Source organism: Caretta caretta, chromosome 7, assembly GCF_965140235.1.
Source record: "Caretta caretta isolate rCarCar2 chromosome 7, rCarCar1.hap1, whole genome shotgun sequence".
NCBI lineage: Eukaryota > Metazoa > Chordata > Testudines > Cheloniidae > Caretta > Caretta caretta.
Window position 1 is genome coordinate 30,889,888 of NC_134212.1, and position 27,834 is coordinate 30,917,721.

Here is a 27,834-nt window from a genome sequence, read left to right on the forward strand (position 1 = left end):
AGGTGGTGCAGAGCTTGAAGTGCAGAGGAGGGGTGGGGGACATGGTGCAAGGCAGGGGGTGCAGTGGGGAGGTGGTGCAGAGCAGGGGGTGCAGTGGGGAGGTGGGAGGATGCAGTGGGGAGGTGGTGCAGAGGGGAGGTGGTACAGAGCGGGGGTGCAGTGGGGGTGTGGGAGGATGCAGTGGGGAGGTGGTGCAGAGCGGGGGTGCAGTGGGGGTGTGGGAGGATGCAGTGGGGAGGTGGTGCAGAGGGGAGGTGCAGTGGCGGTGTGGGAGGATGCAGTGGGGAGGTGGTGCAGAGCAGGAGGTGCAGTGGGGAGGTGGTGCAGAGCGGGGGGGAGGGCAGAGCTGAAGGGGGCAGAAAGGGCTCCTGGACTGTGGTTGTGAAAGTGGTGTAACCATGAGAGCGGAAGGAACTGGTGGCGCAAGAGCGATGTGGGGGAGGGCTGGGAGGAAACCCCTTCTCTCCCATCAGTGCCTGGGGGGAGGCGGGGGAGAATGGGCAAGGCGGTGGGGAGGGGCAAGGGGAGGAAATGGAGGGGGCATGGGGGCGAGTGAAGGGGTGGGAGCTGGCATGATGTGGGGCGGGGTGGAATGACAGCAGCAGATGGGATGATAAATAATACATTTTATTTCTAATAAATTATAGAAAAACAATACAAATCCTGAGCCAGTGTCAGGGCAGGAGTCCCTGTGGGGTGGAAGGGATAAGGGGCTGAGATGGGGGGTGGGGAGGCAGAGCCAATTCTCTGTGCCCCTGGCATGTTGCAGGAGGATCCTGGGAGCTGGGGCTGTAGCAAGACCCCTTCCTGGTTCGGTTCCCTGCGTCGCTGCCATCCAGGCGGGGCTGTGCTGGGCTCACTGACTGAGCTGGGGCGAGAGCGGTGCCTTCTCCTTCCCTTGCAGTAGCCCTGGGCAGAGACAGGACCCCCAGTTACACCTGCCCCAAGCCCCCAGTCGATCTCAGCTCTCTGGATCCCCTGCCGTGCTCCAACTGGACCCCCACCCCCACTCCAGAGGAGATCCCCTCCCTGACCCCCACTCTTCCTCCCGCCTCTCTTCTGGTTGTTGGGGGAGAATCTCTCTCTCTGGGAGTGACACCCCCAACCAGTCCCTGCCCCCATCTGGGGGTGACACCCCCAATGTCCCCTCTTATCCAAAGATGATGCCCCCCAGTCCCTCCCCCCATCTGGGGGGATGCCCCCATAACTTAGGGACAACACCCGATATCTGGAGTAAAGTCTTCCCCAGTCCCTGCCCCCACAATCTCTCTCTGTATCCCCACATCCGGGGATGACACCTCACCTCTCTCCTCACTGCCAGCACTGGGGAGTCTCTGCCCCTCCTGGGCCTCCCAGGAGACAGCGGCCTCCTCGCGGGAGCCCCCCAGGAAGGCAAGGGGGCGCTGGCGCTGGCGGAAGCGCTGCCGGGGGGTGGCGTCCCCAGGCCCGAAGGACTCGCTGACCAGGACGCGGGAGCTCAGCTTGCGCCGATTTAGCCGCAGGTTCAGCCTCTGGGTGTCGGGCAGGCTCAGCATGCTGCTGGCCTTGCGCAGGGGCACAGGCGAAGCAGGGGCGCTGGAGTCTGTGGGCAAAGCTGGGCTTAGTGGGGCAGGGGATGGTGAGTCCTGCGTGGGAGCACCTTGCACTGCCATCCTGGATGCCTGGGTCCCATCCCTGGCCTGGTTTTCCCCCATCCCTAGGGGCTGGGAGCACTGAGGGGCCATCCCGGATGCCTGGGTCCCATCCCCTGTCCCAATCTCTTCTCATCCCTAGGGCTGCAAGCACTGCATGGCCGTCGTGGATGCCTGGGTCCCATCCCCTGTCCTGATCTCTCCTCCCCACACCCCACGAGGTGGAGGGTCCTGGACACTCACCCCCATCAGGTGCGCGTCCATCCTGTCCAAGTCCCGGCAGGTTCTCAATGCTATTGGCCCCCTCAGCCAGGGGGCGCTGCTGTTCCCGCGGGGGCTCGCGCCGCGGCTTCATCAGCTTCTTCATCTTGTCCGCGATCCAGTTGCTGCTCTTCCTGCGGGGTGGAGGAAGCGGGAGGGTCTCATGCTTACGGGCAGGAGCTGGGGGGCCTAGGCCAGTCCCCCACACGCATCCTGGGAGATTCCACCCCCCCAACACTGACCCATGCAGGGGCACTCAGGTCAACTGTCAGGGAGGGTCCCTGGCTCAGGCTGGCCCTGGGGGGGGGAGTCCTAGGCTCTGGGAGGTATATCCCTAGTTTGAGGGAAAAGGGGCGGGGGGGTCCCCTGGCTGGGGCCAGCTTTGGAGGGTTGGTGGCTCAGTCTGTTTCAGGGGATGGGGGGCCCAGGGTGGCAGAGAAGGTTCCCAGGCGAGGGGGCAGGTGTGGAAGTCCATGGCAGCTGGAGGGTCCGTGGCTAGCCCTAGGAGATTCCCTTGGCCAGGGCTGGCCCCTGCGGGGTCCGTGGCTGGGGCCAGGCCTGGGAGGTGGACACACTCACTTGCTCTTGGGCAGCGCTGGCTCCAGTACTCGGTACTGGTCCATTATCTTCTCCACCAGCTTCTGTTTCTCCCGGCGCAGCTCGTTCAGCTTATCCCTGGGGGGTGAGCACAGGACAGCATCTGAATCTGGGGGTGACCTCCCTGCCCGCTGTACTCCACAGCCGGACTGCCCTGCGCCCCCGACACCCCCAGCCAGCCTCACCAATCTGCCCCCTCCCTGCACACCTCCCGCGCTGGCCCAAGGGGGGCACTCACAGGTGTTGGCGCTGCTCCGAGTGATACTGCTCCCGGCTCTCCATGCTGCGCTCCAGCAGGGTGCGGTTCTCCTGGCTCAGTTTCTGGATCTCCTGCAGCAGGTGTCGGTTCTCCTCCTCCTGGTTCCCCTTCAGCTGGGCCAGGAGCTGGGGGGCAGCAGAGTTACGAATAGGACAGGCCATGCCCCTCTGGGCTCCCCCTCACAGAGGGAGTGGGGCTGGAGGTGCAGAATGGGGAAAGCACTCTCTGATCAGGGGGTTCAATGGAGGACCAGCTCCCATTGTTTGCTTGGAGCAGGGGGAGCTGGGCTGTGGGTGGTGTGATGGAGTGCGAATTTTTCACAATCGTTGGGATGAATAGTGTGCATGCCTCAGTTTCCCCTATGTGGTGCCTGGTTAACTAGATGGAAGGAAAAGATGGTTTACTCCTTGCAGAGACCCAGAGATATAGGCGTGTCTGATGCCTGGGGTCTGGGCCCAATGCCCATGGAGAGTCCCAGCAGACAAAGGCCAGTCCAATTAGCTGGACATTTGGCACCTGGCGACTAACGACCATGGATGCCCCCCCCCCCCCCTCCTTAGGAAGCCAGCAGGTGTGACCAGCTGAAGGAAGAAGGACTAAGGAGGGCCAGGTGACAGTGATTGCCAGGAAAGAAGACAAAGGACTGGGGAGGGGCCAGGTGGGGTTGTTAAGTGTGGGTGATTGTGACTAAAGAGGGGGGGCAGAGGGCTCTGGACAGTCCCAGAAGGACTTGGTTGTAACTTTCCGTTCTCTGTGTTAAGGAAGGACTTTCTAGGCTGTGTTCCACGCACCTAATAAACCCTCCTGCTGTGACGGCACTGGCTGAGGGACTCCAGGTTAAGGAGGTCGGGGGTTCGCTGCTCCCTTCGGGTGTGTAAGTCTCCCTCAGGTGCCCAGTTCAGGTGGACTCGCTGAGGGGAGCTTGCAGCGTGACCCAGGGGTGCTGAAGGCTCCAAGGTTTGGCCCCAGGAGGTGGTGAAGCCAAGAGCCCTGCCCTAGTGAGAGTGTGACCCTCAGGAGCTGACACACTGAAGGGGTCCTCCCAGAGACTGTTTCAGAGCGCCGGGGCTGTGGATCTGTGGCAGGTGGCTACCGGGGTAGAGGTCTGGATGTATCAGGGGGTCTGCATTGGTCTCCAACGGGGGGCGTAGTGGGGGAAAGCTGGGCTGGGAAGAGAAAGGTATCGGGCAGTGTGTGTGTTCTTGGTGGGGTCAGACTGGGGGATGGGGTTGGGGGAGGTCAGGGGCTGCACATCTTGCACTAGTCTCTGGGTAGGATACAATGGTGGGGTTCAGGCTGGCGGAATGGGGCTGGGAGGTACCAGGGGTGGAATTGGGGGTAGTGGGTTCCACACCTCGCTCTGCTCCCCAGTAGGGATGCCATGAGGGGGGCAGGGATACCGCAGGCAGGGTTGGGGGCTGCACACCTCGCTCTGGTTTCTGGGGGGACCTACAGTGGGGGGTTCAGGCTGGGGAGCGGGGGTACCGCAGACAGGCTTGGGGGTTGCGCACCTCACACTGGTCTCCGAGCCGGCCCAGCGCCACCTCCAGCTGGTGGTTCTGCTCCCGCAGGGCGGTGCCCTCAGCCTCCAGCCGCGCCTGCTCCAGCTGCAGTCCCGTCAGCCGGCCCCGCAGGCCCCGCAGCTCCCCTTGCTGCTCTTCCTGCGCTCGCTCGGCCGCTGCCAGCACCGCCTGCACCCTGCGCAGGGCGAGGGGTCAGTGGGGCACTCCGAGGGGAAGCCCACGCACTGCCCCCGATGCTGGCCCCCATCTCCCACTCCCCCCACGTCCCAGTCCCTCCCACTGCCCCCATATGCTAGGGACCCCCCCCATCCCATCTCACCACCCACCCCGACGTGCAGGCCTCCCCTGTCTCCCAGATCCCGGTCCCCCCCGTGATTACCGTGCATGTTCGTCCTGCAGCCGGGCGTGCTGTTCCCGCAGCTGCCGGTGTTCCCGCTCAGCCCCCTCCAGCCGCTCCCGCTCCCCCCGCAGGGCTGTCTCCCGCTGCTCCAGCCCGGCCTGCTGTGCCACCAGATGGCTCTGCCTGGAGGGGGAGAGAAAGGGGTGAGACCCCCCAGGAGGTTGCCTCACTAACCCCTGCTACTCCACCATGGTTACCTGCCTTGCAGCCCTGCCCGGTGTCCCCTCCACAGTCACCTGCCCTGCTGCCCCCACATTCGCTTACCCCCCCATGACACCCTGCAGTCACCTGCCCTGCAGCTCCCCGGGCCCCATCCCCGTTGGGGTTAACTGGCTTGCCACCCCCATTGTGCCCCCCAATCCCTCTTCCAGGGTTACCTGCCGTGACAAATGCAGGAATTACTGTTAGAGTTGTATGACACATGAGTGACTCGGTTTCCCCACTGACTTGGTATTCAAACCTTCCCGCCTAGTGAGTGGCCAGTTCTTTAAGGCAGAGGGAGAAGGGACAGTTGTGAGCCACCGAGGCCTGTCTGGGCTAAGCCAGGTACGTGATCCGAAAGCGGATGTAATCGACCCAGATACCCGGAGGGCCCCAGAGAAGCAATGGGGACCGCCGCGAGCCAGGGCAGGCTGCACACTCCAGCTGGGAGCACACCGGGAGTTGGGAAGGGGGTTTCCATCGCTGCAGTACGTCCACCCCTCAAGAGGTGGTAGCGACAGACTTCTTCTCTCAGCCCCGCTGCATCTGCAGAGGGGGTTAACCAGGCCGACCTCGCTCAGGCCACGTCTACACTCCAGCTGTGCTGTTGCAGTGCTGGGCTGTGGTACTTCCTACATCCACAGAAGGGTTTTTCGATGCTGTCATTAATCCAGCTCGCCAAGAGGCGGTAGCTAGGCCAACAGAAACTTTCTTCCATTGACTTGCCGTGTCTATGCTGGGGGTGGGGGTGACCTAACTCCAGTGCTCAGGGCATGACATTTTTCACAGACCTGAACTTTTCCTAGCAGTTGGGTCGATCTCATTTTTAAGTGTAGAGCAGCCCGAGTCCAAACCTCCTGGGTGGGCTCCCAGCCCCTTTGGCGTTCGGTGGGGGACCCCTGCGGAGCTCCCCTGACAGTTCCGTACTTCACCCCCAGTCGCAGAGATCTGCGATCAGTGCAGTCACCAGTACGTCTCAGCAGCTAATCCGCCCGAGCAAGTCCTCCCCGTGCTGAGAGGGGAGGGCCCAGCCAGGCTGTTCCGAGGCTCTCTGGGTTAAGCTGGGCTTCCCCATCCTACCAGGGGATCTGTAATGCTGGATTCCAGGGGATTAATAAACCTTGCTTGTAACAGGCTGAGCTGGGTCGCTGCATATCCCCCCCGGGTGCCTGGCTCCCTGGCAGAGTAAAGCTCCTCTGAACTCAGTGGGACTGGCTGGAGAGCCAGAGGGGTGCTGGAGCCAGGAGCCCCAGCCCTGGGCATGTCGAGCTGTGGACTCGGCCTGGTGAAATGCTAAGCCCAGGATCTGGCACATAACAGAGCCTCCCAGAGGGGCTGTAGATAGGCTGAGGGACCAGGCCCCCCAGAGATCTGAGACGCTTCCCGTAGGGTTAACTGGCCTGCTGCCTCCTTGTGCACTCTCAGCCGCGCCTCCCCAGGCTTTCCTGGGCCTGCAGCTCCCCTTGCCCCTGGGGTTACCTGGCCTGTCACAGCCATGTGCCCCCAACTCCTGCCCTGGGGGTTCCCTGGCCTGGTGCCCCCCAGCCCCTTCCAGTTACCTGTCCTGCAGCTCTCGGTGCTCCTGCTCCAGTGCCCGCAGGGCCCCCTTGAGGCCGGCCTGCTTGCCCAGCAGCCCCTCCAGCTCAGCACCCTGGCGCTCGTGCAGCAGCGCCAGCTTGTCATGGTTGCGCACCAGCCCTTCGTGGCGCCCGCGCCACTCATCCCTCTCCTGCCGGGCCGCCCGCACCTCAGCCTCCAGCCCTGCCAGTCGCTCCCGCAGCTCCGACGCCCGGGCCTCCAGGGCTGCCTTCTGGGAGCGCAGCGCTGCCTGCTCCACCTGCCAGGGGAGGGGGCAATGAGAGACACGGGGTGGGGAAGGACAAAAGAGACCATGCAGGGGAGCGAGAGAGGGAGGGGGAGCCAATATCTCACCTGGAGGGTCCCGCACTGGATCTGGGGTTGGGGCAGGAGGGCTTGGGGGAGCAAGGGGCATCCAGGGGGCGCAGTGTCTCACCTGGGGGCTCCACACTGGGCCTGCTTGTGGGGCAGTGGCGTTTAGGGGGTTAGTATCTTACCTGGAGGGCCCACACTGGATCTGGGGGTAAGGGGAGTGGGGGACAGGGGAATTCAGAGGGCCGATGTCTCCCCAGGGACCTGGCTAAAGGAGAGAAGATGACAGGCTGTACAGAAGGCTGAGCTGCAGACAGGAGGGAAATTGCCAGGGAATCAAGGATCAATCTTGGGCCTGATCCCGATCCCGTTTAATATTTTCATTAATGACCTTAGCCCAAAAGACGGGTGTGAACGAAGTCTGCTGAGGACAACAGAGTTGGGAGCCATCGGCCATACAGAGGAGCGAAATATTACACAGAAAGAACTGGATAAACCTTGGGGGCCAGAGTGACAGACATGGGATGAAATTGTGTAAAATGCAAGGTCATGCCACTAGGGTCTAATATTTCCTCTAGACTGGGGGCTCATCTCCTGAAAGCAACAGAAGGCAAGAGAAGCCCTAGGGTATGGGTTGATCGCAGGATGCCATGAGCCACAAGAAAGGCCAATGCAATCCTAGGCTGGATCCGGTGAGGGATTTCCAGGGGTGATAGGGAAGCATTAATGCCCCTGGGCGGGCCACTGGGAAGAGCTCAGCGGGAACACCGTGTGCAGTTCTTGTCACCTGTGTTCAGGAACAAGGGATCCAAACCGGCCCGATGCAGAGAAGGGCTCTCAGGCTGATCAGGGGAGCGGAGAACTGATCTTACAAGAGGAGTCTGAGCGAGCTCAGCCTGTTTAGCCTGGCCAGGCGAAGGCTGAGAGGGGATCTGGTTGCTCTCTATAAATACACCAGGTGGGTTTAACCCCAGGGAGGGAGAAAAGCTACTGAAGCTAAAGGAGAATATTGGCACAAGAACAAATGGGGACAAACTGGCCAGGAATCAAAGGAGGCCTGGTCTACACAGAAAAGTTCTATCAACATCAGTCAGATGTGACACCTCCCTTCCTCCCCCCAGTGCAGACAGCTCTGGGGACAGAAGAGGGCTTCCATTGACACAGCTCCCGTCGTTCGGGGAGGTGATGTTCCTATTCCGACAGAAAGCCCCTGCTGTCAATGCAGGCTGAGTCTGCCCTTGGAGGCTGCTGGCAGCGCTATGCTAGGATAGCCTGTGGTACAGCCATATCCAGAGGCTGGCAATGAGAAGGTTTCTACCCATCAGAGGAGGGAGGTTCTAGAACAGCCTCCCCAGAGGAATTGTGGGGGGCAAAACACCCAGCTAGTCTTAAGACAGAACTTGAGACATTTGTGAGTGGGATTACACGATGGGGTTGTTTATGGCGGAGGAGGGCAGGGCTCGGCAGCCCTGCGGGTCACTCCTGGTTTATGTCTTATGTTCCTAATTATGCTTCAGGGCTTCAGCTGGGCACCTGCAGGGTCAGGAAGGGTTTTTTTCACCAAAAGTAATTCTGGGTTGGTTTGTTTTTTTCATTATCCTCTGAAATATCTGAGATCTGCCGCAAGTTGAGACGGGACACCAGGCAGGGTGGGCCAGGCTCTGAGCTGGTCCAGAGAAGCTTTTATCTAGCTGCCTGGCTGGTGGGTCTTGCCCAGATGCTCAGGGTCCAGCTGATCACCAGACTGGGGGCTGTGAAGGAATTTCCCCCAGGTCAGATTGGCAGGGACCTTGGGATGTTTTCACCTCCCCATGCAGCATGGGGCGTGGGTCGCCTGCTGGGATCAGCTGGGCGTGGCTCATTGAAGCGATTCCCTGCCAGTGCAGGGTACTGGGGGTCCCTCAGCCTCCCCTGTTCTCTGTCTGGGGCTCACAACAGGCAGGGCTCCTGAGGGCTCTGGTTGGGTTTATTTGGGATGACTTGTCAGACTAGATGATCTGGGGGTCCCTTCTGGCCTTAAACTCTGACTCAATGGAGGGCCCCACACTGGGCTCTGTGAGAGGGACAACGTGGGGTTGGGAGGTTCAGACGGGCTGTCTCACCTGGAGGGCCCCACACTGGGCCTGCAGCCGCCCAGTCTCCTCCCGCAGGCCTCCGCTCTGCCCCTGCAGGCTCAGCAGCTCCCCCTGCAGGGCACCCAGCTGCGACTCCAGCTGCCCCAGCCGCCCCATCAGAGCCTCTTTCTCTGCCAGCAGCGCCGCGTTCTGTGAGGGAAGCATCAGCAAGTGATGGGGGGTCCCCAGCTCCCCTCAGGGGCCTCCAGCCCCACAATCTCTGCCCCTGCTAAGGGGAGGGGACAGGAATCTGTAGCCCCACGGAGTCTATCAAGGGGCACAGTCCCTTCCCTCCATCTCCCGGCCCTGCCCAGCCTCCCTGAGGGGCCTCCCATCTCAGCCCCCTTCCCTGCCTCACCCCAAAGGCAGAGGGAACCAGAGAGCACCAGATTCCAGCCCCCATCCCGCCCCACCCCAAAGGAAAGGCCCCCCAAAACACCCCCTGTGCTGGACTTACGCTGCGCTCCACCTCGATGAGATGCTTGCTCAGGGTGTCACTCTCCAACTCAGCCCGAAGCCCCAGCGTCGGCTCGGGGTCCCCCTGGTCCTGCTCCACGGCCCCCAGAGCCTCGGGTGGGTGGGCCCCAGGGCTGATTTTCACCTGGACATAGAGAACAAGGGAGGGGATGAAAGGGAGCAGGAGGGAGCTCATGACTACTGCAGCCCCGGCCTCTCCCAGCAGAGGGCGCTGGGGGTGGTGTCTCACCTGGCACAGCTCTTTCCCCAGGTGCTGATTGAGGGCGAGCAGTTCCTCCACCCGGCTGCGGAGGGCGCCGATCTTCTCCTCCTTCAGAGCCAGCATCTCCCTGAAGGACGACTCCAGCCGCTGCTCCAGGCTCTGGTATTGGCTAGGACGAGAGGGGGGCACATTACACCCAGGAGCCCCTGGAAACTGCGCCAGCCCCTCCCTGAGATCCCTGCCCCCCAGCTCCCCCCATGACCAGCTGTCCCCTCCCCAGGATCCCTGCCCCCCAGCTCCCACACGACCAGCCGTCCCCTCCCCAAGATCCCTGCCCCACGACCAGCTGCCCCCTCCCCGAGATCCCTGCCCCCCAGCCCCCATGACTAGCCATCCCATCCCTGAGATCCCTGCCCCACACGCCCCACTACCAGTCGCCCCCTCCCTGAGATCCCTGCCCCGCAGCCTCCCCCATGACCAGCCTCCCCCTCCCTGAAATCCTTGCCTCCTAGCCCCCATGACCAGCCACCCCCTCCCTGAGATCGCTGCCCCCCATCCCCCTGTCCAGATCCCCTGCCCCCTATACAGCCCTCTCCCCATAATCCCTCCACCCAGCCCCCCAGACCCTTATCCCCCAAACCTCACCTGTCTATCCCCCCAAGACACCTATTCCCCCACCCCCTCCATCCCCCCAAGATCCCTGCCCCCCAACCATCTTGTCTCTCAAGATCCCTGCCCCACCACCCAGTACACCCCAAGTGTGGGTATGGGCCTCCTGCAGATGCCTACCTCTGCTGGGTGCCCTGCTGCTCCTCCAGGAGGCGCTGCTCCTCCTCCCTCCGCTCCAGCTGCTCCCGCAGCCGCACCAGGTCAGCCTCCCGCTCCTGCCCCTTCACCTTCTCGCCCAGCAGCTCCTGCAGGAACAAGCAAAACTCTGAGCACTGAGTGGGGCACCCGTGGCCCCCCCTTCCTGCCTCCACTACCCCAACCAGGACCCTGACCACTGGGGTGGGCTTCCATCGCCATTCCCTGTCCCCCACTGTCACCTGCAGGGTGCCCCCCACAGCCCTGCTCCCCACAGTGCCCCCTGCTGGGAGAGGCCAGGGGGGAGTAGCCAGGAGCTTCCCCCACTCCCACTCCTGCTCCTTACAGCCCTGGCGCTCCCTGCCCCTGATGCCCCCATCACCTCCTGCAGAGCGACTGCGGCCTTGCGCTCAGCTGCCAGCTGCTCGCGCAGCCCCTTGCTCTCCTGCTCCAGCTCCCGCAGCCGCTGCACTCTCTCTCTCAGCCCGCCCAACTCCAGCGCCTGCAGCCGGCTCTGGGCCTCCAGCTGGGCGGCCCGGCGGCCCTGTTCTGCCAGTGCTTCCTCTTGGGCCTGGGTCTGGGCCCGCAGACGCCGGGTCTCCTTGTCCAGTGCCCGGCGCTCTCTCTCGGCCTGGCTCAGCACCGCCTCCAGCGCCCCTCGCTCGCCCTCCAGCTGGGTCAGGGCCGCCTTGTGTTGCTCCAGCCCGCGCTGCAGGGTGCCCAGCTCGCGCTCGGACGCCCGTAACTCCTCCGCAGCCTCCCGCGCCTGTTCAGCCTGGCGCCCAGCCCGCTGCCGCTCCGCCTCCAGATTGCCCCGGGTCTCCACCAGCTCCCGCTCGGCTTGGCTCAACTCTGCCCGCAACGCCTCCCGCTCCTTCTCCAGCGCCTGGGCCTCGGCCTCCAGCTGCCCCAGAAGCAGGGCCTCCAGGCGCTGCTGCTCCAGCTCCTGCCGCAGTCTCAGCAACTCCTGCTCCAGGCGCCCCCGGGCCTCCTGGGAGGCCGTCAGCCCCTCCAGGGCCTTGGCGTGAGTGGCCTCCAGCCGGCGCAATGCCTCCTGCAGGCTGGATGCCTGCTCCTCTACCTGGCACAGCCGGCGCCCACTCTCTGCCAGTGCCTCCTGCTGCTCCTGGGCCCAGGCGCCTGGGTCCCCCTGGCTCTGCAGAGACTCCTGCTGGGGGGAAGGGGAACAGAGCTGGTCAGGGGCACCCTAGATTCCCAAATCCACAGCCACGTGCCTGAGCCCCCCTTGGTTCCGTTGCCCAATGCCTAGGAAGGCAGGAATCAACCCCCCACATAAATGCTGCCCCCAGACATGACGCAGGATTGCATCTGATCTGGACAGAGACAAACCTGGCATTGGTACCAGGGACAATTCAGCAGGCCTGTGAGGATTCACTGCCCCCCAAGCTGCCCTGTGCCCTAGCCCGCCTCCAGCAATAGCATAGCAACTGGATGTACTGAGGGATGCCCTCTATTGCCTCCACCAGCCCAGGGTGCCTCCTGCCCCTTGTGGTGGGAACTCAAGAGGAGGGCCCTGCCCCAGGCTGATCCCAGGGGTCCAGGCTGCCTTTGAGCCTCCTGCCTACCCATGTGTCCTCCTGGCCTAAGCCATATGAGCCAGCCCCACCCAAAGAAGGGCAGTTTTGGTAATAGGGTTATGATCCCTGTGTAGGACTCTGCACCCACAGGCTTGGTGTTGCTATTCCTGAGGGGAAAGGGGGCGAGGCATGGCTGGTGTTCTCTGCTTCCAGACCAGACAACTGCCCACACCTGCCTGAAACCCTGGTCATTACTCGGGCGCTAGCCCATGCTCCTGCAGCTTCACTGCTCTGGGGTCCAAGCCAGCCAGATTGAAGCTAGCTCCACTAGGTCTGCACGAGCAGCAATCACCCCCCATGACTGCAGTGTCACAGTTCCCTGAAGGGGCAGAGAGCAAAGCTGGGTCTCAGGACAGCAGGACATGCTGGGGTCCTGGCTCCCACTAACATGGGCTCTGGCGGAAGCCTGGGCTCCCAGGCCGGCCTGAGGACCCTGGTGATGCTGGATCCCAGGTGACTAATCAATGCTCCCTTGACCTGGCCAGGCTGCCCGACCTCGTTGCAGATCCTCTCTGGGCGTGTCACTCCCGGAGAAGGAAGAGTCTCCATGGCAGTCTGGTGGCAGGTGCGCTGGTGGGGGGAACTCACGGGCGGAGCAGGGGGGCTGGCACCCAAAGGCCCAGACCCGGAGTTGCTGAGGCTGCATGGCTGCTCTGGGGTCTGGTGCACTAAAGGGGTCACTGGCACTGCTGGGAGACTGCGTAAAGGCTGGGGTGTAACAGCCCTGTCAATCTGTGACAACCTACAGCCAATCCCCTGTCCCCGTGCTCTGCCATGGCCTTGGTCTCCTCTAATGGGAGACAGGCTGGCAGCAGGGTGATGGGATTCCCACCCTGCCCACCCACTCCTCCAGCCACTCAGGCTCCAGGCAATGGGACTGACCCCTTCATGCTGCCTGCAGCCATGTGGGGGCACCACGCTAGGGGCACGCCAGGGCCTGTTGCCTTCCCTGCAGCGTCCCTCTACTGCCCCAAATGACAATCCCTTGCACACCATGCCCTGCCCTCCCCGCCGGGCACCGTGCCCCACCTGGCAGTGCCGCTGCTCCTGCAAGCTGCGCAGCTCCCGCTCCAGCTGCTCCTTCTCCCCCAGCAGGGCGGCACTCAGCTCCTCCCGCTCCTGGCAGCTCCGGGCCCGCTGGGTTTCCAGCTCTGCCCCCAGCCGCTGCACCTGTGCCAGGCAACTGGAGGTTGAGGGAGGACTGGGCCGGCATGGAGACAGCCCTCTCCTCACCCCACAGACACCTCCCATGGAGACACCCTCTCTCCCTGTACCCCAACACACAGACACCCCCCCCGCCGAGGCACCCCTCCCCCTTCCACTGACCCCTCCACAGAAACACCCCATCTCCCATCACTCCCCCACAGAAACAACCTATCCCTGTCCCCTGCACCACAGCCTCCTCCACAGATGCCTCTTCCTCCACCCTCTCCAACACACAGCCCCCCCCAGAGACCACCCTTCCACTAAAACCCAGCAGACTCCCCTTCTCTATCCTTCCCCAACACACAGACCCCTCCACAAGGCTTCCCCAAAGAGAGATCCCACCCTTCAAATCCCCACATACAGCCTTCCCCCGCACACACAACCCTTCCTATCCCCAAAAAACAACATGGAGACACCCCCCCGACACATACTCGACTCCTCACCAGATAGCCCCTGGTTAAGGAAAGGGACACAGGGTCTTTCCCTTCTGGGGGATGCCAGCTCCAATCCAGCCCCAGGGCCGGGGGACTGGCTGGCTGAGAGGTGGGACAGACAGGGCCTTGGATTCTCTTCTAGGAGCCCCATCTCCCTCACCTCTTTGCTGAGGGCCTTATTCTTCTGCTCAAGGCCCGGACTCCTGGGTTCTCCCGGGGCCTCTAGTGCCTCCTGCAGCCTCCGGCGCAGCTCCTGGTTCTCCCGCTCCAGTGCTAGTAGGCGGCTGGATGTCACCTCGGTCACCTCGTAGCTCAGGGACTTGGGAGTCTCAGCAGGGTCTGGGGGGAGACAGTGTCACATCAATGAGCCGGGAGGGGACAGCTGGGGGGCCGGGGGGAAAGGGGAGAAGGAGGCACTCACCATTGGGAGCCTCACTGGGCTCCTGCTCCTCTTCCCAGGACAGGTGCTGGGGCACCCCCAGATTCTGCCTCAGCTCCCCCTCCAGCAACACCTTCTCCTGCTGCAGCTCCTCCAGCCGCTGACGCTCCCGCTCCTGCTCCTGGGGGCAGAGAGTGACCCATGCGGGAGTTTTCTGTAATAGCCTTATTACGTCTCCCCCTCAGCCTTGGTACTGTTGCCCACTGGTTGCAGAGGGGCTACAATGCTTCTCCTGGCACGGAACAGGAGGCACGAGGGTCTGGGTCCAGGCTGGGCTGCATCAGCAGACCCCCAGAGACAGCAGACTCCAGGCTGCAGAGGCAGCTGAAGGAGCGTGGCAGGGCTGTGTCGGAGAGCAAAGACGAGAGGTGTCGGGAAGCAGGGTGAGGAAGAGCGGGGTTCACAGCCACATGGCGGCGCCCCTGGCCCTGGCAGACAAAGAGGACAGGGAGAGGGCGGATGGAGCTCAGGGGAAGCAGGGGCCGGGGCCCAGCAAAGCAGGAACTCTGCCCGGAGCCGGCCTCTCTCACGCTAACCCCAAGACTTCTGACCAGGTGATGAACGAAGGTTTTGAACCAGTCGCCTGGTATTGCTGCCGTTGCTGACTGAGGCCTTGTCCACACTTGACACATTTCAGTGGCACAGCTGCAGCGCTTCAGAGCGGACCCTGCCGAGCGAGCGGAGGGACTCTCCCGTCCCATTAGTTAATTCACCTCCCCAAGAGGTGGTAGCTAGGTCAGCAAAAGAATTCTCCCAGTGACCTAGCGCTGTCTACGCTAGGAGTTAGCTCGGCTTCACTGCGTCTCTCAGGGGGTGCCCTGAGCCACGCCGCTGGGTCGAGTTAGCTTTTCAGTGGAGGCCAAGCCTAAGGAGCCTTGCGCCCTGATGGGGGAAAAGTCTCTTGCGGGAGGACAGCTCAGCTGGACTCGCTGCAGGGAGCCACGGAGGGACACAGGGGTAGCTGGAGCCCAAAGGCCCAGTTTTGGAGTCATGGAGGCCACAGGCCTGCCCCAGCAGAACAGTATAGATCCCTGGGGTCCAGCACAATAGAGGGGTAACCCCAGGAGACAGGATAAAGGCTGGGACATAGACCAGACCCTGTGAATCCATGACACAGAGACTGTTAACATAGGGGCTGCCCTACACTTCTGAGAGAGTCCTACAAGGGGCACCATAGGGAGGGTCAGGAGCACTAGCTGTGGGGAGAGCTACTCCAGCCCGGCTTCTCCCAGCAGCAGGCGCTGTAAAGAGCAGGGCAGGAGCACTGCTTGTGGGGGAAGGTCCCTGCTACTCCAGCCCGGCTTCTCCCAGCAGCAGGCGCTGTAAAGAGCAGGGCAGGAGCACTGCTTGTGGGGGAAGGTCCCTGCTACTCCAGCCCGGCTTCTCCCAGCAGCAGGCGCTGTAAAGAGCAGGGCAGGAGCACTGCTTGTGGGGGAAGGTCCCTGCTACTCCAGCCCAGCCTCTCCCAGCAGGGGTGCCACGGGGTGTGTGACAGACTGGGGGAAAGGTCTGTAGCCTTTATTCAGAGGGCTCTGGGTCACTGGGTTTCTCTTGAGTCTTGCTGCCTGCCCGAGTGCACAGAGCTAGAACAAAGCAGCGCAGGGCAAACTGAGCCGCAGAAAAGAGCCTCTCAGGTACCAGCTTCAAAGGAGTGATGGGAACAATGGCAATGGGGACCAGTTCCCTCGGCTGGCCCGGGGAGTGTTCCTCTTCCCAAGGCTAAGCCTGGTGTCAAAGGAGCCCTGACCTCCCCCCTGACAAGTCTTTAGAGCAGGGAGAGGTTTGGGTGAGCTGGGAGAGGCCGGCCAGACTGCCAGGGACAAGGCTGACGGCCTGACTGAGACACAGAGACCTGCTGGCTGACCCGTGGCTGTCCCCAGGAGCTGCTCTGAGAGGGGTGAATCACGGGATCCCAGCTGGCACCTGCGGGGGTCACTTGGGGAAAGCCCAGCGAGGGGCAGTGAGCATTTAGCCTGGTAACAGGACAGGCTGTGTGCACAGGGGACCGTAGGGGGCACTGTGGAGAGGGTGCAGGGGGCCCGTTGCGGGTCTCACCTCCTCAACTTGATCTAATTGACTCCGCAGCAGTAGATTCTCCTTCTCGAACTGGGACAGGTGCTGGGCTCGGGCGCGAGCAGATTCCAGCTGCCCCTCCAGCTGGGCCTTGCTGTCCAGCAGGGCCTGGGAGAAGGCCCGCTCCTCCTGCCAGGGAGAGAGCCCGGTCAGAGCTCCCGAGATCCCCTGGCCCACACCTCCTCCTGTCAGGGACAGGGCCCCATCAGAGCCCCCCCCCAGACCCACTGACCACCACACAGTCCCCCTCCGTCCCTCAGCTCTTCCAAGTCTAGCAATAGAAAACCATCAGAGCCAACTGCAAACAACGGAAACCACTTGGAGGCAAAGACAGACCATTACAACAGACAGGGACGGCCCTATCTAGGAATAGAGACAAGACTGTTTCAGTATCACACAGAATAGGGAAAGGTGCCCTGGAGCCATCCTTTACAATCTGCATACCACACAGACTATGCTGACAGCTTGTGCCACACACTCTCAAAGAAACTGCAGAACCACCTAACCAACATCCTCTACAGCAAACAGGGAAAAATTAAGAATGAGCTCTCAAAACTGGATACTCTCATAAAAAAACAACCTTCCACACACACTTCCTCGTGGTTGGACTTTACAAAAACTAGACAACACACACTTTGATTCTCTACAAAAGAAAAAGGACACTAAAGTATCTAAACTACTACATGCCACAAGGGTCCACAACAGTGGTTCCCTTAACCCACCCAGCAATATTGTTAATCTATCCAACTATACTCTTAGCCCAGCAGAAGAATCTGTCCTGTCTCAGGGTCTCTCCTTCTGCCCCTCCACCCCCACGAACATGATACAGTTCTATAATGACCTAGAATCCTATTTTTGACGTCTCCGACTCAAGGAATATTTCCAACACACCTCTGAACAACATACTAACCCACAGAGACCTTCCTACCAACACTACAAAAAGAAGGATTCTGGGTGGACTCCTCCTGAAGGTCAAAACAACAGACTGGACTTCTACATATATTGCTTCCGCCGACGTGCACGGGCAGAAATTTTGGAAAAGCAGCATCACTTGCCCCATAACCTCAGCTGTGCAGAACACAATGCCATCCACAGCCTCAGAAACAACTCTGACATCATAATCGAAAAGACTGACAAAGGAGGTGCTGTTGTCATCATAAATAGGTCGGAATATGAACAAGAGGCTGCTCGGCAGCTCTCCAACACCACTTTCTACAAGCCATTACCCTCTGATCCCACTGAGGGTTACCAAAAGAAACTACACCATCTGCTCAAGAAACTCCCTGAAAAAGCACAAGAACAAATCCGCACAGACACACCCCTAGAACTCCGACTGGGGGTATTCTATCTGCTACCCAAGATCCATAAACCTTGAAATCCTGGACACCCCATCATCTCAGGCATTGGCACCCTGACAGCAGGATTGTCTGGCTATGTAGACTCCCTCCTCAGGCCCTACACTACTAGCACTCCCAGCTATCTTTGAGACACCACTGACTTCCTGAGGAAACTACAATCCATCGGTGATCTTCCTGAAAACACCATACCGGCAACTATGGATGTAGAAGCCCTCTACACCAACATTCCACACAAAGATGGACTACTAAGCCATCAGGAACAGTATCCCCGATAATGTCACAGCAAACCTGGTGGCTGAACTTTGTGACTTTGTCCTCACCCATAACTATTTCACATTTGGGGACAATGTATACCTTCAAATCAGCGGCACTGCTATGAATACCCTCATGGCCCCACAGTATGCCAACATTTTTATGGCTGACTTAGAACAATGCTTCCTCAGCTCTCGTCCCCTAATGCCCCTACTCTACTTGCGCTACATTGATGACATCTTCATCATCTGGACCCATGGAAAAGAAGCCCTTGAGGAATTCCACCATGATTTCAACAATTTCCATCCCACCATCAACCTCAGCCTGGACCAGTCCACACAAGAGATCCACTTCCTGGACACTATGGTGCTAATAAGCGATAGTCACATAAACACCACCCTTCTTCCGGAAACCTACTGACTGCTATACTTACCTACATGCCTCCAGCTTTCATCCAGACCACAGCACATGATCCATTGTCTACAGCCAAGCTCTACGATACAACTGCATTTGCTCCAACCCCTCAGACAGAGACAAACACCTACAAGATCTCTATCAAGCATTCTTACAACTACAATACCCACCTGCTGAAGTGAAAAAACAGATTGCCAGAGCCAGAAGAGTACCCAGAAGTTACCTACTACAGGACAGGCCCAACAAAGAAAATAACAGAACTAGCCATCACCTTCAGCCCCCAACTAAAATCTCTCCAATGCATCATCAAGGATCTACAACCTATCCTGAAGGATGACCCATCACTCTCACAGATCTTGGGAGACAGGCCAGTCCTTGCTTACGGACAGCCCCCCAACCTGAAGCAAATACTCACCACACACCACACAACAAAACCACTAACCCAGGAACCTATCTTTGCAACAAAGCCCATTGCCAACTGTGTCCACATATCTGTTCAGGAGACACCATCATAGGATCTAATCACATCAGCAACACTATCAGAAGCTCGTTCACCTGCGCATCTACCAACGTGATATATGCCATCATGTGCCAGCAATGCCCCTCTGCCATGTACATTGGCCAAACTGGACAGTCTCTACATAAAAGAATAAATGGACACAAATCAGACGTCAAGAATTATAACATTCAAAAACCAGTTGGAGAACACTTCAATCTCTTTGGTCACTCGATTACAGACCTAAAAGTGGCAATTCTTCAACAAAAAAACTTCAAAACCAGACTCCAACGAGAGACTGCTGAATTGGAATTAATTTGCAAACTGGATACAATTAACTTAGGCTTGAATAAAGACTGGGAGTGGATGTGTCATTACACAAAGTAAAACTATTTCCCCATATTTATTTCCCCCTCTACTGTTCCTCACACGTTCTTGTCAACTGCTGGAAATGGCCCACCTTGATTATCACTACAAAAGGTCCCCATCCCGTCCCTCCCCGCTCTCCTGCTGGTAATAGCTCACCTTACCTGATCACTCTTGTTACAGTCTGTATGGTAACACCCATTGTTTCATGTTCTCTGTGTCTATCAAATCTACCCACTGTATTTTCCACTACATGCATCTGATGAAGTGAGTTGTAGCTCACGAAAGCTTATGCTCAAATAAATTTGTTAGTCTCTAAGGTGCCACAAGTACTCCTTTTCTATTCACAGAGGAAACATCTGATGGATTGGGGTGTTTCTCATGAAAGTTTGGATCCTGGTTCCTGTGAAGCCAGCCAGCTCTGCAACAGACTGAACCTTTTGGGGGGATGGGGGGATGGGGGTCAGGGGGGAGACCTACTTCTTTAGCTAGGAAAGGGTTGGTGAGCATTTTATGATTTTGTTTTGTATTGTAACTATTTGTTTCCTTCCCTCTCATTTCTGGTGGGATCTCTGCTCTTGCTTAACAAAACCTACCTGGGTTTTATTATAAGTGTGAGGTTTACAGGAGCAGTGATTTAAAGTAAAACTAGTCAGCTGGGGTGCACTGCTCCTTTGGGGGCAGAGGAGCTGGGATTTCTGTGAGTAGCCAGCATCGGGCGGGGTATCACAGAGGAAGGACTGGGGTGCACCTATAGTTACCCTGCAAGGCAAAGACAGGCACAGCCCAGAGGAGAGTGCGTGGGGGCTGACAGGCTGGTGGGGGTAGGGAGCTGACACCCAACTGGGCAAGATTCCCTCTCGCTAGAGGCAGGGGGTAACAAGGTGATTCACAGTCCTGGGTACCTGAAGAACTGTCACACAGATCCCCTCTGTTTCCCTCCCCCACTCCTCCTGCTGAGAAACCCACACTGGCCTCCTGAGCCCCTTACAGCCCTCCATCCCCCGACTCCTCCTGACAAGAAGTACTGCCCCATTCCCCTCCCCCACTGGTCCCCACTAGCCCCTCACTATCACCCCCACTAACCCAGAGCCCCCCACTGCCTTTGTGACAAACTAGGAATTTTGTGGTATTTTTTATGAATCCTATGTGTGCCTCAATTTCCCCTCTCTGTTCCAGGGTTGGCGGGGGAGGGATTAAGTTTGCTCTCAGGGCAGACTAGAGACATGGTGATGAGGGGCGTGTCTCACCTCCCTGTGAAGAGCTGTTAAAGAACTGGTTGAAACTCACCCAATCAACAGAGGGGCCAGAGAGACAAGACAAACTCGTGACTCTGGATTTCTAGAGACCCCAGCTGGTGCCCAGAGGACTGGGGGGGATGGGGGAGACGGGCTGGGTGCTCTCCCCTGGGACTGACTAAGGAGGAAGTCAGAGAGCGTGGCTGCAGCCTGGCTGGGCTCTGGGCTGACCACATGGCACTAGGCATTACTTTCCTTTCTCTGTGTGGTTTGGTGTCACTGCATTAACCCCTTCACAGTGGGCAAGTCTCCACCAGGAGCCTGCCTCAGCTGGACTCTTCACAGCATGGGGCAGAGCGGCTGGAGCCCCAGAGGGTCAGTCTCAGCAGGCGGCCTGCCCTGAAGGGAGAGTGGAGTGGGGTTCCTCCAAGAGACTGTTCCAAAGCTGGGGGCATAGCCCTGATCCTGTGGATCCATGACACACCCCACATCCCCTGTGCCTCCTCCACCCCATGCCCCCTCACCTCCAGCTTCCCCCGGCACCGCTCCAAGGCAGGCAGTCGCTCCCTCAGGGCCGAGAGCTCCCCCTGCAGGCGCTCAGCCCGGGCCGCCTTCTCCCGCATGGCATCCAGCTCATCCCGGTACAGGCCCGCCAGGCGCGCCTCCCCCGCCACCGCCCGGTGCTGGGGGGAAGAGGCGCTAGGTTAGAGCTTGGGGCATTGAGGGTGGGGAGAACAGGGTCAGGGCACAGAGTCAGGGGGAACAGGGTCAGGGCCCAGGGCACTGGGGGTGTTGGTACCTCCTGTCGCAGCCTCCTCAGCTCAGCCTCCAGCTCCTGCAGCTCCTGGTGCTGATCCAGCAGCTCCTCGGCCTTCTCCTCCCTGGGTGGAGGGGAAAGGAGATCAGAGCCCCCAGGAGGGCACGTCAGGGATACCCCCACGGCCTCCCCACACACACACACTGAGATCCCCAGGTACATCCCTCACACCTATTCCCAATCCCCTTGAGGACCCCTTCTCACTAGAACCCCCCCATCTCAGGATCCTCCTCTTGTCCTCTGTGCCCCCTAATGCCCCTAGGACCTACACCCACTGCCCTCCCATCCCAGAACCACCCCATCAGTGCCCTCCCCCAACTCACAGTTCCTGCCGCAGGCGCCGAGCCTGGCCCCGGGCGTCAGCCAGCTGCACTCTGAGGTGCTGGCGATTGTCCCAGGGCCCCTCAGGGGGCAGCGGGCCATGGGGGGACGACAACTCTCGCTCCTGCTGCAGCTCCCACAGCCTCTGCAAGACAGCTGGGTTAGATGGGGTAGGAAGAATGGGTGGGGGTGGGAAATGTCCAGGGAACAGTGGAAGGGGGAGGGGAGAGTGGGAGGCAGCACAAGGGGAATTTGAGGGGGGCAGAGGGAAGGGGAGAGCTCAAGGAGACTGCATGAGGGGGAAGGGGTATCAGAGCCTCGGGGGGTGAGGGGAACCCAGGGAGCAGTGGATGGGAAAACCCACAGAGCGGTGGATGGCTGCAGTGGGGGGAGGAGCACAGGGAGGGCTGGGAGTGGCAGGAATGTGCCTGAGGGCCCCCCTCACCTCCGCACTTGCATCCCGCTCCTGCACCAGGCCCCGCAGCCGGGAGGACAGATCCTGCAGGACCCGTGTCAGCTCCAGGGGGTGCAGCTCAGCCAGCGCCCCCCACTGCAGGCTCAGCACCACCCCTGGGTCCTGTGTCACCTGCAACACAAGAGCAACATGTCACAAGCCCTGCACGCCTGCCCCTGGCACATGCCTCATGGCCTTCCCTCGCACGTCAGCTCCTCATACAGCATTCCCTCGCACATCAGCTCCTCGCATGCCAGCTCCTCACACAGCCTCCCCTCACAGGTCTCCCGTCACATGTCCGCCTCGGCATATGCCTCATGGCCTCCCCTTGCATGCCAGCTCCTCACATGGACTCTCCTTGCATGTCAGCTCCTAACATGGCTTCCCCTCGCACACCATCTCCTCGCACATCCTCCCCTCACATGCCAGCTCCTCACATGGCCTCCCCTTGCACGTCAGCTCCTCACACGGCCTCCCATCACACGTCTGCCCCGGCACATTCCTCATGTCCTCACATGGCCTCCCCTTCCCACAGCTCTCAAAGGCCAACACCTCACAGCCCTTACACAGCAGTCTTGCCAAGGCCAGCCGCTTGCCCAAGTGCTACAGCCTCCCTGTCTATAGCTCCCCCATTATCCCTCAAGCCCCTGCATCTGGGAAAGTGCAGCCTGGTGCTGACCGATGGGGTGCCACCTGGTGACTGTCCCTTGGGGATCAGGTGGGGGGACCTAGCCACAAGGATCAGAAGAAAAGGTCATGCCCACAGTGGGTGTTCTTACCTCCTGGATGGCACTGGCCAGCGCAGTCTGGGTCTCAATGTCCAGCCCCTGGATCCGTTCAATGATCTCTGCCTTCCGCTCACACTGTGGAGGGAGCGGGTATGGGGCAGCACAGGGGGTGAGGTGCAGGGGGATGAGCAGGGAATGGGGTGCATGGGGGGGTGGAGGGATGAGGTGCAGGGGAGGAGAGGCAGCATAGAGTGGGAGGAGTTCAAGGAAGGGGAGGAGGCACAGAGAGTGGAGGGATGTGGGGTGACAAAGAAACAGCTGTCAGCATCTGTCAGTCTCTCTCTCTTTCTCAGGGTACCTCTGAGGGCTGCTATGGACCTGAGCCCCACCGTTCCCCCTCACCCCGGGATGCCCTGGTTACGACCGCTACTGGACTCCTGCCTCAAGATTGGGTGCTAAAAATTCCAGAAGGATGTTAAAAAACTGGAGAGGGCTCACAGAAGAGCCACGAGAACGATTAAGGGACTAGTAAACGTGCCATAGTGAGAGACTCAAGGAGCTCAATCTATTCAGCTTAACAAAGAGAAGGTTGACGGGTGACTTGATCCCAGTCTAGAGGTACCTACATGGGGAACACATATTTAATAAAGGGCTCTTCAACCTAGCAGCCAAAGGTCTAACATGGTCCAGTGGCAGGAAATTGAAGCTGGACAAATTCAGATTGGAAATAAGGTGTAAATTTGTGCCAGTGAGGGGAATTAACTATGGGGACAACTTGCCAAGGGCTATGGTGGATTCTCCATCACTGACAATGTTTAAACCACAACCAGGGCCTGATTTAGGGGCAGGTGACTGCCTAGGGTGCTGGGCTTGGGGGGCACCGGGCTTGGGGGGCTGTTTTTGTTGTTAGCGACAAAAGGGAAAATAGAATGTTTGAAGTAAAATGTTTCAGATATTCTGTCTGTGGATTCATTTTCCTCGACCCTCCAAGAATGCTGTCAGCCCTGCCCTCGTGGGCGTACAAGGGGCGGGGTGTTACCAGTCAGTCAGTCTGAAATATAAGAAGGAATTGAAGTGAAGTCAGAGCCCAGCTGTGATATTGTGACAATGGCACGAAGGTGAAGGGAAGAAACTGTGGTGTCCACGCAAGGATCCTTGCACTGAATCCAAGAGCTTTCTTTGTGCCTTGTGGCTCAACCTGGTTGTGTCAGATGCACTGTCATCTTCTTTAGATTCAGTCTCTCTCTTTGGAGCACTGCAAAGGATATATGTCCTCTTTTCAGCACCAACTATCAGGTGGAAGATCCTCACAGACAATGTTACAAATCTGACCGTGAAGCTGCTAAGTGACATTCTCTGAGAGAGCCGCATTGACAGTGTAAGGCCAGTGAGGTACCAAGTGACTGAGGTTTACAACACCCTCATGGAACTGGTGCAGTTCAGTAAAGCCAAGGCTGGAATCTGACACGAGAAGCAAAGCCTGGCAAACCAGATCACTGACTTCCAATTGCTGGTCTCAACTGTAGTTTGGCACAATATCCTGTTCCAAGCAAACGTTGTAAGCAAGGCATTGCAAACTCAGTCGATGGACATTGAAATGCTACTACTTTGACAAGAATCTTCCTTGATTTCGTCGTGGTCGACAGAGACAATGGATTTGAAGATGCCATCACTGCTGCCAAAGAAATGGCAGAAAACTTAGGAGTTGAGCCTGTCTTCAAGAAAACTCGTATTCATTAGAAGAAGTGACAGTCTGGTTATGAGGGCAGAGATGAGGTGATGGGAAACTCAGAAGAAAAATTCAAGAGGGAGGTTTTTTTGCTCACTCGTTGACACTACTTGAGTGTCCATCAAAGAAAGGTTTGGACAAATGAAGGCAAGAGAAGTGACCTTTTGAACTAAAGGGCGAGGGTTAAAATTCTAAGCCTGTCACCTGCTGGAACCCTATTTAATACTGGTCCTCCCAATGTTGGGGCACAGTTCAATTTCTTGATGTTAGTACACTTCAGTTATTCTTAAAATTAAAAAGCTACTGTAAATTTAGAAGAAATTATTATTTTTTATTTGCTTATATATGGCATGAATAAATACAGCTTTACAGATTCTAGTGTGCAAACTAATCCTCTTATATGACAGGGATAAATCATGCATGCAAATCGTGCCTCAAAGTCATTAAATGGGCTACAAATGCAGTAAAAAATAACAGGTTTCAGAGTAGCAGCCATGTTAGTCTGTATTCGCAAAAAGAAAAGGAGGACTAGTGGCACCCAAAAGTTTAACAAAAGGAGGGCGAAGTTGCTCCTTGCCTGGGGCAACATTTGGTTGAGGGTAGGCCCTGACCATGACTGGATGTTGTTCTGTCAGATCTGCTCGGTAAGTTCAACCAGGAATTGTTTCAGGGCCAGCCTCTGGCCTGTGCTAGACAGGAGGCCAGACTGAATGATCACAGTGGGCTCTTCTGGCCTTGAAATCCATGATACCCCTAACCCTGGGAGGAAATTTGCATTAACCCATAGTCCCCATTGAAGGCTGCTCTACGTCCCAGCCAGCCAGAGGCGCTACTGGGGGGCACAGGGAGACACCAGGTAGTGCTGGCTGCACAGACCCTCCTCCCCTACCCCTATACCCTCCACGTACCTGCACGGCAGCCCCCAGCAGCAGCAGCAGCAGCTTCCGCATCTCCTCGATGCCCTGCTCTAAGACAGTGGGAGGGAAGGTTGAATACGGCCAGAGACAGACCCCTTCCCCCCCTCCAGGGGATTAGACCCTGGGCCCATCCCGCCCAGTATCCCACCTCTCCAGCTCCTCAGAAAGGACCAGACCTATGGGTCCACTGAGTCCGGTACTGCCCCTCCAAACAGTTACCTGTCAGGGGGTCTCTGGCGAGAAGCTGCACATTAGGGGGAGTCATTAGAATCAGCTGCTGCAGATCATCCTGCAAAGGTCAAAGATCAGAGGTTGGGTGTCAAGAAGCTTTGACTACTGGGAGGGGTTCAGGAGGGGGATTCCCCCTGCGTCTGCCCCATACCCCCTGGAGGAGCTCCCTGAGTGTCACTATTGGGTGAGTGACTCCCTCAGCTGTGTGTCAGGAGCTGCACAGATGCTAACCACTTCCCCTTCCTGCCTGCCCCTGTGGATTGCACATTACAGAGGTGAGAGAGGAACAGCTCCCTGTGCACGTAGCTGGGGCAGCAGGCCCACAAACACGAGAGCATGAGTGTGCACAGACACAAGTGTGCAAATGCGAGCGTGTGAAAGTGCACTGCCAGCAGAGACACAAGCGTGCACATATGAGAGCACAAGTGTAGGAAGGCAGAAGGGGGTGAGGCAGACCCAAGCGTGCTCCTCAGACCCCCAGCCACTCCACGCCCCAGGGGACAGAGGTTCACTCCCTGGGCGTGCTGCCCCCCATCTCAGCACCCCCACCTGGTAGAAAGCACGAAGCTGCTGCAGCAGGGCATGCAGGGTCTGGAGTCGCAGCCTCTCGTCACCCTGCTGGCTCTGGGGTGGCCGGGCACGCCAAGGGGTCGGGTCTCTGCTGAGGGGAATAAAAGGAATGGGCCGTACAACACAGCCTGGGCCCCCCATTTGGGCCCCTCAAGCACAGTTGAGAGTCCCCCCATTGCTCCCCTGCTGGGCCCCCCAACACGGCCCAGAAGCCCTCCCAACACAGCCTAGGTCCCCCACTGCCTGCCCAGCTGGTCCCACCAACAGAGCCCAGACCCTCCTCATGGCCCCCCAGCTGAGCCCCACAATAAAGCCCAAACCCCCCACTGCCTCCCAGCTGGGCCCCACCTACGTTCCCCCTTCCTCACTGCCCATCACTCACATCAGCCCCATGACTTGGGTGAGGAAGGCTCCATCTACCAGGTGCAGGAAATACTCCCGGGCCCTCGCCTGCCTGTCTGGGGCACTGGGGCTTTGGGGTTCGTCCTGCATCCACCCCAGGGGCACCAGGTTCTCCAGCGTCCGCACCTGGGGAGCAGAGACAGGCAGCGCTGTTATTGCCCCTCCCTGACCTGGGCCTGGCAGGGTCTGACACCAGTGCCCCCACTCCAAGGGGTCCCTGCTCACTCTCCCCCTGGGCCCAAGGTCCCCACCCCTATGAGCCAGGGGTCCTATGGAGGCTCCTGCCCTGCCCCTCACAGTGCACACAGGATGTGCTTCCCTCCCCCACGCCCGTTTCCAAGCTGTCTGTGGGAGGCCGGGCCCAGCCCAGGGTGTCAGGGCCAGGGTGTCGGGGAGGGCCCCAGCCCTTCTGGGGCTCGTGCCTCCCCCACACCAGCCTTGGGGATGGGTCCTTCCTCCCTCTCCCCACAGACCACCCCCACCTCAGCCCAAACCCTCAACTCACTTCTAACCCCCCAGCTCACCCCAAGCGCCCATTCACCCCAACTTTTCCAGCTTCCTCCACCTCATCTCATTTAACCCCCAACCCCTGATCCCCTCCCTCCTCACCCCAGCCCCCTCTCCACCCCATTGCTAGAGGGGCAGGTACAGTGTCCCAATTGTGGGTGGCTCAGCAGGGCGTGGGAGGGCAGGATTCTGTACGGTTCTATCCCTGCCTCGGCACAGCTCCCCACAAGGGCATTGCTCCCTCTCCCCCGAGGGGCACAGCTCTGCCCAGGAAACGGCTCCCATCCCTCCCCAGAGAGACACAGCGCCCCTCTCCCAGCAACACTCACCCATGTGACAAGGGGACCTGAGACAAAGACCCCCAGGCTCTCCAAGGCACGCCCGTCCCCATCCATCCTCTGCTTGGGTCTCTGTGGTTGGTGCGGGTCCCACAAAGAGGGCCCCTGCACACAGGTGCGTCCGCTCCCCCCCACCCCAGCCAGGCTCCCCCTGCTCTGGTTTTCTGCGCTGCGCAAAGAGGAACTTCCGCAATCAGAGGGTGGGGAGCGGCTGGGGAGTGGGGGGGGCCTGCACGGACGCCAGGAAACCAGCACCCACAGCAGACCTGCTGTGGGTGGGAGGAGGGAAACCCCCTGAAAGCTGCCGGTAGGTCTCTCCCCACCCCCAGCTTGAGGGGAATTAGAGACCTCTCCCAATTGGCCCATCTACCCCAGTATCCCACCTCTCCCCTACTCTAGATCAGATCCATAGGCCCATCTGGCCAGTATCTCATCCGACTCCTGCTGAGATCAGACCCGTCTAGATCAGTATCCTGCTTCACCCCCTCCAGATCAGCCCCATGGGCCCATCTAGCCCAGCATCTTGATTCCAACTGCGGCCCTGCCCTGGAGGAAGGGCCACAACAATCAACAGCCATGGAGCAAAC

General features: G+C 59.2%; 1 protein-coding gene across 3 annotated transcripts; it reads right to left on the reverse strand.

The window, feature by feature from the left end:
* Positions 1–609: 609 nt before the first annotated feature.
* CCDC88B (coiled-coil domain containing 88B) lies at positions 610–27,784 on the reverse strand. 3 transcript variants are annotated; one of them, XM_048859399.2, is made up of 27 exons: positions 27,239–27,784; positions 26,383–26,528; positions 25,980–26,091; positions 25,419–25,488; positions 25,191–25,249; positions 22,605–22,688; positions 21,817–21,957; positions 21,374–21,516; positions 21,033–21,114; positions 20,758–20,916; positions 16,092–16,238; positions 14,019–14,157; positions 13,758–13,936; positions 12,987–13,127; positions 10,742–11,527; positions 10,345–10,469; positions 9,583–9,724; positions 9,334–9,477; positions 8,865–9,026; positions 6,432–6,709; positions 4,651–4,794; positions 4,260–4,446; positions 2,728–2,873; positions 2,472–2,567; positions 1,875–2,026; positions 1,304–1,582; positions 610–909 (listed from the first exon to the last, which is right to left on the reverse strand). In XM_048859399.2, exons 1-27 carry the CDS (start codon positions 27,611–27,613, stop codon positions 857–859), a joined length of 4,671 nt encoding a protein of 1,556 aa, XP_048715356.2. In that variant the 5' UTR covers positions 27,614–27,784; the 3' UTR covers positions 610–856. The 3 variants fall into 3 exon arrangements, with proteins under 3 accessions (XP_048715356.2, XP_048715359.2, XP_048715357.1); XM_048859402.2 differs by having other exon boundaries at positions 10,742–11,530; XM_048859400.2 differs by lacking the exon at positions 25,980–26,091 and having other exon boundaries at positions 10,742–11,530; positions 27,239–27,322.
* Positions 27,785–27,834: the final 50 nt, after the last annotated feature.